The sequence below is a fragment of the Mesoplodon bidens genome, assembly GCF_964165515.1.
Source record: "Mesoplodon bidens genome assembly, chromosome: X".
In the NCBI taxonomy this organism is placed as follows: domain Eukaryota; kingdom Metazoa; phylum Chordata; class Mammalia; order Artiodactyla; family Ziphiidae; genus Mesoplodon; species Mesoplodon bidens.
The window spans coordinates 120155130-120166536 of NC_138163.1; the positions used below are offsets into that span (position 1 = coordinate 120155130).

General features: G+C 42.0%; 2 protein-coding genes across 5 annotated transcripts in view; one reads left to right on the plus strand and one right to left on the minus strand.

Moving 5' to 3' along the window:
• The window catches only part of ZFX (zinc finger protein X-linked), a 59481-nt gene extending 48375 nt beyond the window's left edge, over positions 1 to 11106 (minus strand). The window contains exon 1 of one of the 4 annotated variants that reach the window (XM_081222469.1): positions 11006 to 11106. The gene's annotated coding sequence lies outside the window, so the exon portion shown is untranslated. Of the gene's footprint in view, positions 1 to 10633; positions 10890 to 11005 lie in introns of those variants that run through there. The other 3 variants (XM_081222465.1, XM_081222467.1, XM_081222466.1) reach the window with 3 other exon arrangements.
• LOC308609146 (protein tyrosine phosphatase type IVA 1-like) lies at positions 1340 to 3287 on the plus strand. Its single transcript, XM_081222689.1, has one exon. It carries the CDS (start codon positions 1780 to 1782, stop codon positions 2242 to 2244), a length of 465 nt encoding a protein of 154 aa, XP_081078815.1. The 5' UTR covers positions 1340 to 1779; the 3' UTR covers positions 2245 to 3287.
• Positions 11107 to 11407: the final 301 nt, after the last annotated feature.

Here is an 11407-nt window from a genome sequence, read left to right on the forward strand (position 1 = left end):
CTGCCAATGCAGGGGACACGGGTTCGTGCCCTGGTCCGGGAAGATCCCACACGCCGCGGAGCGGCTGGGCCTGTAAGCCATGGCCACTGAGCCTGCGCGTCCGGAGCCTGTGCTCCGCAACGGGAGAGGCCACAACAGTGAGAGGCACCCGTACCGCAAAAAAAAAAAAAAAAAAAGAACTATTTGAAAAGCCTTAATATAGGCAAGTAATTGGCAGTACTCATCAGAAAAAAACGAACAAATTAATGAAATTAGACATTTTAAAGTCATTAGAGAAGCCTATATTTTACACCAATATATTTGAAATTTTGTATTTTTCTAGAATACTGTTCATTTTGTATAAATAACAACAACTTAAGAAAAGCCAAAACACTTAGCACCATGAAACAAACTATTAATCAAAAAACAACTCACAAAAGAAGACACCAGGCAAAGACAGTTTCACAGATGACTTGTAAGTTTCCAGAAACAGATCATCTCTATGAAATACAACTTGTTTCAAAGGAGAAGAATTATTCTGCAACACATCTTAAGAAGTTAGCATAAAAAGGAAAAGTACATGGCAATAACAAAAGGATGCAAATATCCAGGGACTCCAAAGACAGTTTAAAATACAAAATCTATGAATACAATTCATCACACGAATAGATGCTGCAAAAACATTTTAAAAAATCAACGAAAACTCTAAAATGCTAAGTAAAAGAGAACATAAACTAATAAATATCTCCTCCCTCCAAAAAAAAGCACGAAAATATCATACTTAATGATAAAATATTAGAAGCACTCCATTAAAGCACGTGGACAATGATGCCTGTTATCAATGCTTTCATGCAACTCTGTGCTAGAGGCATTAGTCAATGAAGTAGAAGAAAAAGAAAACAAACAAAAAAGAAAGAGGAGGCAAAAAGGAATGGAAAAGAAGAAATAAAACATCTTTGCTCACACACACCTATTTAGAAAATACAAGAATTATATACTGTAATAATCTGTTATTACTCCCACATTTCATTGAATCTAAAAATATTGCCAATTTTAAGATGCATCCTTGTTTTACCTACATCTAAGAAAAATATCCTGCCAGTTAAACTGATGCTATACTTTATCTAGAAATTTCATTTTAGATTTATCAAGACAATTCTTTTAGACTTATTTAGACATATTTTCATCATACCCTGTGGATATATAGAAGAAAAAATAGAAGCAAAAGAAATTGGGAGTCCGGTGACCCCGCCGCCACCCACGAAGCCGCCGCCCTGGCCCTGCCACCACCGCCACCTCAGGACTGGCTGTATGATTAGGCCACAGTCTTCAAACTGGAGTTTCTGAAGGGCAGTGGAGATTACTGCCAGGCACAGCACAACTTCTGTGCAGACAAATGAACTGTAGAAATTCATTACTACTCTACCAAGAAGCCCCCATAAGAGTGGTTAACCTGGACACAGAAGTGTTGAACTGAAATCCACAGAGCATTTTTTACAAAAGTTCTGACCTGGATGGGGTAAAGCTCAGTTGCACTTCCTTTCTATTGCCTCAGTATCACTGAATTGAAGAATTGCTGCTTCTTGTTAGGAGGTTCATTTCATTTCCTATTACTCTCAACTTCATACTCAAAAGCACTGAGAATTTCAAGTGGAGTATATTGAAGTAGACTCAGTTTCTTTGCATCGTTTCTGTATTCAAGTTTTTAAATTCTTTCATAAACCTACTGAGTGTTTTTTTAACTAAATTAACATGGCTCAAATGAACCGCCCAGCTCCTGTGTAAGTCACTTATAAGAACATGAGATTTCTTTATCCAACCAATGCGACCTTAAACAAATTTATAGAGGAACTTAAGAAGTATGGAGTTATCACAGGAGCAAGAATATGTGAAGCAATTTATGACACTACTCTTGTGGAGAAAGAAGGCATCCATGTTCTCGACTGGCCTTTTGATGATGGCACACCACCATCTAACCAGACTGTTGATGACCGGTTAAGTTTCGTGAAAATTAACTTCCATGAAGACCCTGGTTGTTGTATTGCCGTTCATTGTGTTGCAGGCCTTGGGAGAGGTCCAGTGCTTGTCGCCCTACCATTAATTGAAGGTGAAATGAAATATGAAGATGCAGTACAGTTGATAAGACAAAAGCAGCGTAGAGCTTTCAACAGCAAGCAACTTTTGTATTTGGAGAAGTATTGTCCTAAAATGCGGCTGCGCTTCAAAAACTCCAATGGTCACAGGAACAACTGTTGCTTTCAATAAAACTGGGGTGCCTGATGCCATTGCTTGGAAGTGGAACCTAGACAGGACGGAATTTGTTGTACATATTACTCAGCACGTTGGCTTCGTGAAGTCTGATGAAGCTTCCATAGGAGTGTCGAAAAGCAGTTTTACCAGGCCACAAGCCTGGCAGAATTGCAACTTCTATGTCTGGGTTATGATCAACCTCCTTGAACACTTAGCAAAGGATTCTTGCTGTTCAGCATTTAAAATGTGCTTATGGGCTTCCCTGGTGGCGCAGTGGTTGAAAGTCCGCCTGCCAATGCAGGGGACACAGGTTCGTGCCCCGGTCTGGGAAGATCCCACATGCCGCGGAGCGGCTGGGCCCGTGAGCCATGGCCGCTGAGCCTGTGAGTCTGGAGCCTGTGCTCCGCAAAGGGAGAGGCCACAACAGTGAGAGGCCCACGTACCGCAAAAAAAATAAAAATAAAAATAAAAATAAAATAAAATGTGCTTATTATCGTTTGTACCAATTGACCTTTTCTGAAATCATGCAGTATTGAGTCATGTCTTTAAATCTGTTTCCATGCCAGAATCTTATCAATATATAAGAAATTTAGAAAGACTAGGTGCCAAAATACCCAGCACAATACTTGTATATTTTTAGAATCACATAGAACTAAAATCCCAGGAACTAAGAAAACTCTGGACCTTATGTGGTTTATTCCTTCCATCATTTCAAACATACAAAGTAGGGCCTATAATGTTATTTGCTCACAATATGTTTACGTCTTCCACATTCATACCAGTATACATCAGATTTGCTCATTTTGGTTTTTTTTAATTAACCAAGTCTTACAGTGATTATTTAATGTCTTTCTATAAATCTCATTTTGTGCTGTTATAGAAGACCTCCATTTTGAAAATCTACATTGTAAAAGAAGCACATGTCTTTAATGTCTCCAGACAAAAAGCCTTACAGTTAATTTCACTGTTTGCACTTTGGGGTACAACCTACAGGGAGGGCCTGAAAAAAGAATGGGAGGGGGCTATTAAATATTTTTAGTAAAATGTTGCCTTTGTCTTGTGCAGAACATGTAGAATATGTGCTTTAATTTAGTAAATATTTTTTAAAAGGTGGAAATACTTTGTTATTGTAGCTAAAACAATTCTTAATCATAAAATTTCTGAAATTCTTGTAATTTTTTTTCAAACTTATCTGAAGTTGTTTACCATTTTATTTTTGTTTGAAGTGTGATTCCCAACCTCTCTTGAAAAAAAAAAGGGTTTCTGCTAATGAATTGAGCAAACATTTAATATTTTATATGTCTTTTGAGCTGTGTAACTTAATATTTGGGATATTTGACAATTTGTTTTATTATGTAATTGATAAAATGGTGATGTGTATTAACATTAGCTCAACCATATATTTATACTGTCTGCAAACATGTGGTTATAGTTCTGTGGGAGAAATAATTTGTCAGTGTTCACCAGCTTGTAAAAATCTAGTGTGAGAGCTTAAACGTTAAATAAATGATGAAATGCAAAAAAAAAAAAAAAAAAAAAAAAAGAAAGAAATTGGTAGAGTACTCCTAAAACTTCACATTCAGGGTCCTACTATGGAATGCTTTTCTACTCAAAGCTATTCAATCTTTCCTAACAATACTGTCCTCTACCAACAAGAGTGCTGCTGATGCAGCATTTCTTAAAATGCTCCATAATTATCTATGTGATTTTCTTTCCAGTAAGACACCCACCTCACAATTCCTTCTGCCTTCAGTTGTATTGTTGGGTGTGAAATTAAAACACAACAATGCACATACTCATTTAAGTGATGACAAAATGAAGAGTCTTGACCAAGTATGTGCATGTAAAAACAATAACTGCATCATGACTGCTACCTGGACAACAATGATTATAGGACACCATCAAATGAAGATCTATATGAATCTCTGACATATTAAAATGGGGGCGGGATGTACTTCAGAATCTATGAAATATGGTAATAACGAAAGTTCAGCAAGGTTACATGATCAATACAGAAACAGTATCTAAAAGAAAATCCTATTCACAATAACAAAAATGATACAAATTTTTTTCTAGCAAAAAATCTAACAAAAGTTGTGCAAGAGCTTTATGAAAAGCACTAGAATATGCCCAGATTCAGACCCCAGCTCCACTACTTAGCATACATCTATATGTATCTACATATTATTCTATAAATTTGATGCAAATACAATAAAAATCCAACAGTTTTTCATAGAAACTGACTCAAAAATAAACAAAGGAAGGAAAATAGCTTTAAAACTCCTAAGAAAAAGAACACTTATTAAGATTTAACTATAAAGCTATCATTGTTAAATCAGAGTGGTATGGTATATAGTCAAACAGACCCATGAAATCAGAAGAAAGTAGAAACAGATGTATATATGTGAGAATACGATAAACACAAGTTGCATTACAAATTAGTGAGGAGAAAGGCTGAACTACTTGGCAAATTCATACTAAAAAGATAAAATCAGGGGGCTTTCCTGGTGGCGCAGTGGTTGAGAATCTCTCTGCTAATGTAGGGGACACGGGTTCGAGCCCTGGTCTCAGAGGATCCCACATGCCGCGGAGCAACTAGGCCCGTGAGCCACAACTACTACTGAGCCTGCACGTCTGGAGCCTGTGCTCCGCAACAAGAGAGGCCGCGATAGTGAGGCCCGCGCACTGCGATGAAGAGTGGCCCCCGCTTGCCACAACTAGAGAAAGCCCTCGCACAGAAACGAAGACCCAACACAGCAAAAAAAAAAAATTAATTAATAAACTCCTACACCCAACATCTTCTTTAAAAAAAAAAAAGATAAAATCAGATTCCTGTATCACACAACAGAGAAAAAAATTCCAGATGGATTAATGACCTAAATATGAAAAAGCACAGTATCATTATGACCTTGGGGCAGGGGAAGAATTTCTTGCAGATACAAGAAAACATAAACCATAAATGAAAAAGAACTGAGGACACTGACTACTTTCACATTAAAAAGTCCTACACAAAAAAATATTCCACAAACAAAGCTAAAAAATAAGCCACAGACTAGGAAATGGTATTTTCAGTGTATAAAACTACAAGCCATTAGTATTCAGAATATAAAAAGAATAACCATAAACCAATGAGAAAAAGGCAACAATCCAATAAAAAATGGACCAAGGATAGGCACAAGCAAGTCATAGAAAACTCAAATGGCTAATAATACATGGGAAAAAAGGCTCAACAACACGAGTAATCTAAGAAATGCAAAATGAAAACAGCAATGAGATACCGTTTATACCTAAAAGATTGGAAAAAACTGCAAAGTCTAATCTTTTGGCAGTGGTCTGGAGAAACAGGCTCATACACAGCTGATGGGCGTGTCGAATGGAACACAATTTGACATTTGGCAATTCCCAGTAGAGTTGACAAATGCACAGACTCTTGAAAGTAGCGACTCTACTTCTATAATCCCAAGAGAGAAGAACCCCATATAAGGATGCTCACAACAACATCGTTTGAAATTGCAGAAAACTGCTAACAACCTAATGGCCCCTCCCTAAGAAAAGATAAATAAACCACAGTATATTTATACATTAAAATACAAGTAAAATGAATGAACCAGATCAGTAGTTTTCAAACTTCTTGGACTCAGGACCTCTTTACACTCAAAAATTGAGGACCTCAAAGAGTTTTTGTTTATGTGGGTTCTATCTAGAGATGTTTATATTAGAAATTAAATCTGAGACACCTTAAAAGTATTCATAAAAAATAAACCCACTGTATATAAACATGAACATTTTGAAATAACTATTTTTCAAAACAAAAAATTGTGAAAGGAGTAGCACTGTTTTACATTTCTGCAAATCTCTTCAAGGACGGGCTTGATAGAGGACAGCTGGATTCCCATAACTGCGTCTGTGTTCAATCTATCATGACATCACGTTTCGTGGAGGCTCTGTACAGTACTTGTGCAGTGTACAAAAGAATGAGGCTGGAAGAATCTCTGGGATCCCTGGGAATTCCTGGAGCACACTCTTGAGAACCGCTAAACTAGATCTACATACAACATAAATAAATCTCAAAAACACATTGCTAAGTGAAAAAATATATATATAAAATGATAAACACAGTATGATACCACTTATGTAAAGTTAAAACACATAAAGCAGTACTTGACACTGTTTGTGGTACATACATATTAGGACAGCGGTTATGTCTGGCAAAGAAAACACAGGAATGGGATAGGGAGGCACTCTTCAATCTGTGAGATTTTCTTTCTTTAAACACAGAAAGTTATGAAGCAAATATGTAATAAAATATTAAGATCTGTTAAATCTGGGCGATACCTGCTTTTCAGTAATTCTGAAATATTTCATAATTTTAAATATTTTTTCAATCCTAATGGCTGTATTCTTCAAGGCCACGTAGCTTCCTTAAAATGTTACCTCCCTTTGAGTAAAATATAGTTACAAGATTCCTGGATTTTATAAAAAGTTCTTTGGAAAACTAACTTGACAGGACTAAGTATACACTGGCCATATTAACCCCAAGCTTAAGCGCTGGGGGCGGGGCCTACTCAGCTTATGTGGCATATGCCTTCCTACACACACCCCTTGCTCAAAGGATACAGTGACTAGACAGATGCTTGAATAGTTGAAAACGATTCAACTACACAAAATTCTCTGCACCCCAAGATTGAGAGAATTGCTTTTAGATAACTGTCATTACCATGTACCAGGTAATGCTCTGGGACAAGGATAAATGAGAACCTGTCTCTACATCCAGAGTTTAGAAAAGCTAACAAAAATACAAATACACAGCTAAAATATAAAAGGTTAAACGCTAAATTAAAACGTACCTACATTGCTATATGAGACAGAAGAATGAGCCCGGAAAAATGATGGTGCCATAAACAGAAAGAAAGCTAGAAGCAGGAGTTGTTTTAGGGGCTCTGCGTTTAAAAAAAAAGTTTTTTTCCCAATAAATAGTACTGGGCATCTACTACGTTCCAGATAAATTTGGTTTCAGCCTTGTTCAGACAGTAAGACAACTGAAAGGAGGTGGTCAGTAGGCAATGCTAGAGAAACTAGAGAGGATGGGCATGGTAAAGGGCACAAAAACCACGCAAGAAGATTAAGAGAACAGGATAGACAACTGACCTTGAGGAAAATCCCATAACAGAAGGCAGAGAAAGTACAGAGTTTCTGAAACAAAGAACACTTTTAAATAACACACCTGCTGACATGCTGTAGAAGTTTCCCAGTTTGGGAAACAGCGGATTTAGGAAAAGTGGAATGAAAAGAAATGAAAACGCTGGTGAAAGGAGAGATAAGACAGCTGAGGTTTTTGTAAGATGAGCAAACCTAGGACTGTTTATAAGGAGAGGAAAAGGCATCAGCAGAGTTAGAGGGCAATGATGCAAGTGGCAGAATCACACTGACAGAGCTCCATCCTTTGGGACCAGTGGATCCCACAGGCAGAGCATCTGGGCCTGAAGGAAGCCAATTCTTCCCACAAGTGAAGAACAGGAGGACAGCCTAGGGAGAGACAAAGGAAGAATATGAAGTGGAAGGAAGGAAATTCAATTGCTTAGATCAGATGGCTGTCTATCTTTCTGGCTTAAGTAAAAGATTAGGTAATCTTTGCTGAGGCTGAGGGGTTTCAAGGACAGGTTGAGGAGTTTAAGAGTAAAAAAGAAAAAGTCTGGAATTGCCAGTGTGCATAAACACAAATAGTACAAACAAGGTCATAAGTGGCGATACAAGTCCAGGTAGGTTGAGAGAGGAAGCATTTACAAAAAGCAATGTGGAAAAAAATTTTTCTTCAATGCATTGTGAGCATGTTTTTAAAAAGGAAACTTGCATCTATCTGAAAGATACACAAGTTAAAAACCAACACCTCATTTATCCAAGACAGTTGTTCCACCAGTTTTCCAGACCACCCTTTCAGGCAAAAAGCACTTTAACTGTTTCCAACAGAAATCCTTCCAAACCATACACTCCTGTCTTCTTAACTATACGACTGAAGTCCAACTCTTAATCTTAGTCATCCACCCTTGCTGTACTGGAACACGTACTGCTGCTGCACTGCGTGTGCAGCAATACAATTCTCTTTTAGAATTCTATGTCTTTCCCAGCTGTCAAGATATAAAGCAACTGGTTCTTTCAAGTTTACGTTTACCTTTACCATCTCAACGACCACAGACTGCTTTAGCAACTTGCTTCTAGTCAGCCTCCTAGAACGCACTGTGTCTCAAACTTTTCTAAACCATAGCCCTTTAAGATAAACATGAGAATATTCAGTTCCTTCCCTTCCCCTCATGGAGCAATCACTGCTCTGACCTGTTGCAGTTTAGGAAAAATAGAAAAACTGAAACAACTTTCTGGTGAATATTTATGCTACCTATAAATTTACGTATCATAAAATTCTAGGAAACACATTCCCAAATGTGCAGCGAGAAGAGCTCAAATATTAATCACAACATGAGAAGGCTTAGCTTAGTAAACAGCCTTAGTTATTACCCTCTTAATCAAAAAGGTGGTTCCTCTTACCAGACGGAAGAACAGGGATTCCAAAAGGACCACCTGACGGCTGCTGTCTTTTTAATCATTGCTCTTCTACTTTTCAAAACTGACTTGTTCAAAAATTACCATGGGGATACTTACAGGTTCATTCCTCATTTTCGTGAAGTAACCCACAGCACTGGTCCTGTAATTTTCAACCACGGTAAATGAAAAGCTAGAAACCCCTCCCCGTTTGTTTATTACAGAGATTATAATAACTCTTGAGCAAAAAGTTACTTGGAGCGAGAAATCAGGACAGAAAAAAGAAGTAGCTGCCTACTAGATATGGATTGTTGAAAAAGTAGCAAAATTGTCTGAACTTCTGAACATTCTTGATAATCATTCCTGCAGTGGAACACTGGTTCTCACACTATCTCTCAACTTTGAAACTTCCTAGGCCAATGGAAGGGCTAAGTGACTATAAAGCCGGGCTCAGGTGCGTCATCACTCTATTACTTGAGGGCTCCCTGGCCTCCTCCATTGAGTATAAGCCCCTCCACCTGGAAAGCAAGCTCCATCTACCTTATTTAGCTACCACTCCCCTACCTACACCGTCTACTCCAGCCAAATTACACATACTTGCTGTTTTCTGAAGAAGCTTCACCCTTGAAATGCCCTTTCCCCACCCCTATCTCAGTCTAACAAAGTCGTACCCATCCTTCAGTAACCTTCTCGAAATGTCACCTAACCTCGTTTTCCTCTGAAACCCCAATAATTGGCTGTACCTTCCCGGCAGCACTTCACTGCATTTCACCTCATCTCATCTGCCTCTGAACAACGAACTTCTTGGAGCCACCGTCTGCATTACAAGAACCTTTTGAATCTTTCGTAGCACCTAGCACCGAGCTCACAGTAGTGTGGTATGCAATCAAAACTACTTTAAGGAGTGGAATTCCACCTTAGAATTTTTCAAATCAAATAGAATACCATACCAGGTACAGGAACAATAAGTACTGCATCACATTACGTTGTCCTTCAATAAGAAAATAAAACCTTCTGCCCTTTTCTTACTCCTGAAAAATAGTAAATACTACCAACAGATCGCTAATAGCTTAAATGCACCTTTTCTAGAAAGTTGTTTCCAAATTAATGAAATTCAAACGACTCCGTAAAATTTTTATTTCTCCGTTTCCGCGCTGTGCAATTTGCACTTTTCCCCTTACCACATGAAAGAGTGAGAACTTCTTTCCTATCAATTTTTTTTTAAAAAATTATTCCTTTATTTCTTTCTTTACTCGAAAAGGCAGTGACTGTTGGAAAACAACCGCATCTAAAGCACTCTAATTCACGTGTGACTTCGCTGAGGTAAAAATAAAATGTCTTGGGGTCCCACTTGCCGTGGTGAGTCCACATGCCTGGGCGGACCCTCAAGTGACCTGTAACAAGCGCGGGGGAAAGGCGCGGGGCCGGGGACGCTGAGGAACGAGATTGCCCCAGCGGCTGGGCGCCGACGAAGGCCGCCTGCGGCAGCTCGGCTAAAACGCAGCGGAAGCAGCAGCTAGTCACGGGGGCTGCGGTAGGCAGGGCAGGAAGGTGGCGCTGCCGCCGAGCGCCTAGAGCCCGAGCGCACTTCATGGCGGCGAGGGCAATGGCCGCTGTGGGGAGCGAGCACGCCCCCTCCGCGCGCACACGCTGCCGTGCCGGGCCTCCGGGACCCGTCACCGGAGCCGCCGCCACCGCCGCCACCCGCTCTCCGACCCCCCCTTACGGGCTGTAGCGGAATTTTCTCTTCAGACACCGCCTTCAAGATGGCGGCTCCCCCTCCCAGCAACCCCCTCAATCGTCCCCTGCTGCAGGCGCCGAGCCGCCGCCATCTTGTCCCCCGTCCCTCCCCCCCCTCACCGATATTTACATAGCGAAAATCGGCCCGGCCGGCCTGCGGCCTTCACCTCACGCCTGCAGCCTTCGCCTCCTTGCCAGGCCTCGCCCCCGCGCAGTGCCCGGGCCGGCCGCGGCACCGACCCGGGGCCCTTCAGCCGCGTCCCGGGCCACCGGCCGACCCTCCCCCAACCTCCGCCCGTTTGCGGAGCGCGGCTTCGCCGCCGCTCGGGGCAGCCGGGCTCCTCCCCGGGCCTAACTGCGGCCTCCTTGGGGCCTGCTCGGCGCCGCGCGCCACACCGCCCGGCCTAGCGCGGAAGGGCGCCACGCGGGCCGCCGACCAGGCCGGGACCAGGCCCCTGCGCGCGCGCTAGGCCCCGCGGCCGCGGCGGCGCCCGGAACTCACCGGACGGGCGTGCGGGCGGTCGGCGACGGTGGCGGGTGCTGCAGGCCGGCCTTTCTCTGGAGCACTGGGCCGGGCTCCGGCTGGTGGGGCGGGCGGAGGGAGGGAGGAGGGGCCGAGCTCGGAGCTGACAAAAAGCGGCCCAGCTCCCCGGCACGGGCCCGCCGTCAGCACGTCACGTCACCGCCCGGGAGAGAGACCCAGGAAAATGCGGAAGGGTACATAGGCCCCCTCCTTCGCCCGGTGTGTCTCCCTGGTGCCCCGGTCGGCGCGCTCACGCCCTGCGACCGGGGAGTCCAGTGGCCTCGCTGCGGCGGGGTCTCCGGCGGCCGGAGTCTCCGTGACAGCGCCCCCCTTGTTTCCACCTCCTCCGCGCTCCCGCCCGCCGCCGCCGCTACACACGCG

Coding starts and splice junctions, on each gene's coding strand:
- LOC308609146 (XM_081222689.1), top strand. CDS start 1,780: ATGAGATTTCTTTATCCAACCAATGCGACCTTAAACAAATTTATAGAG.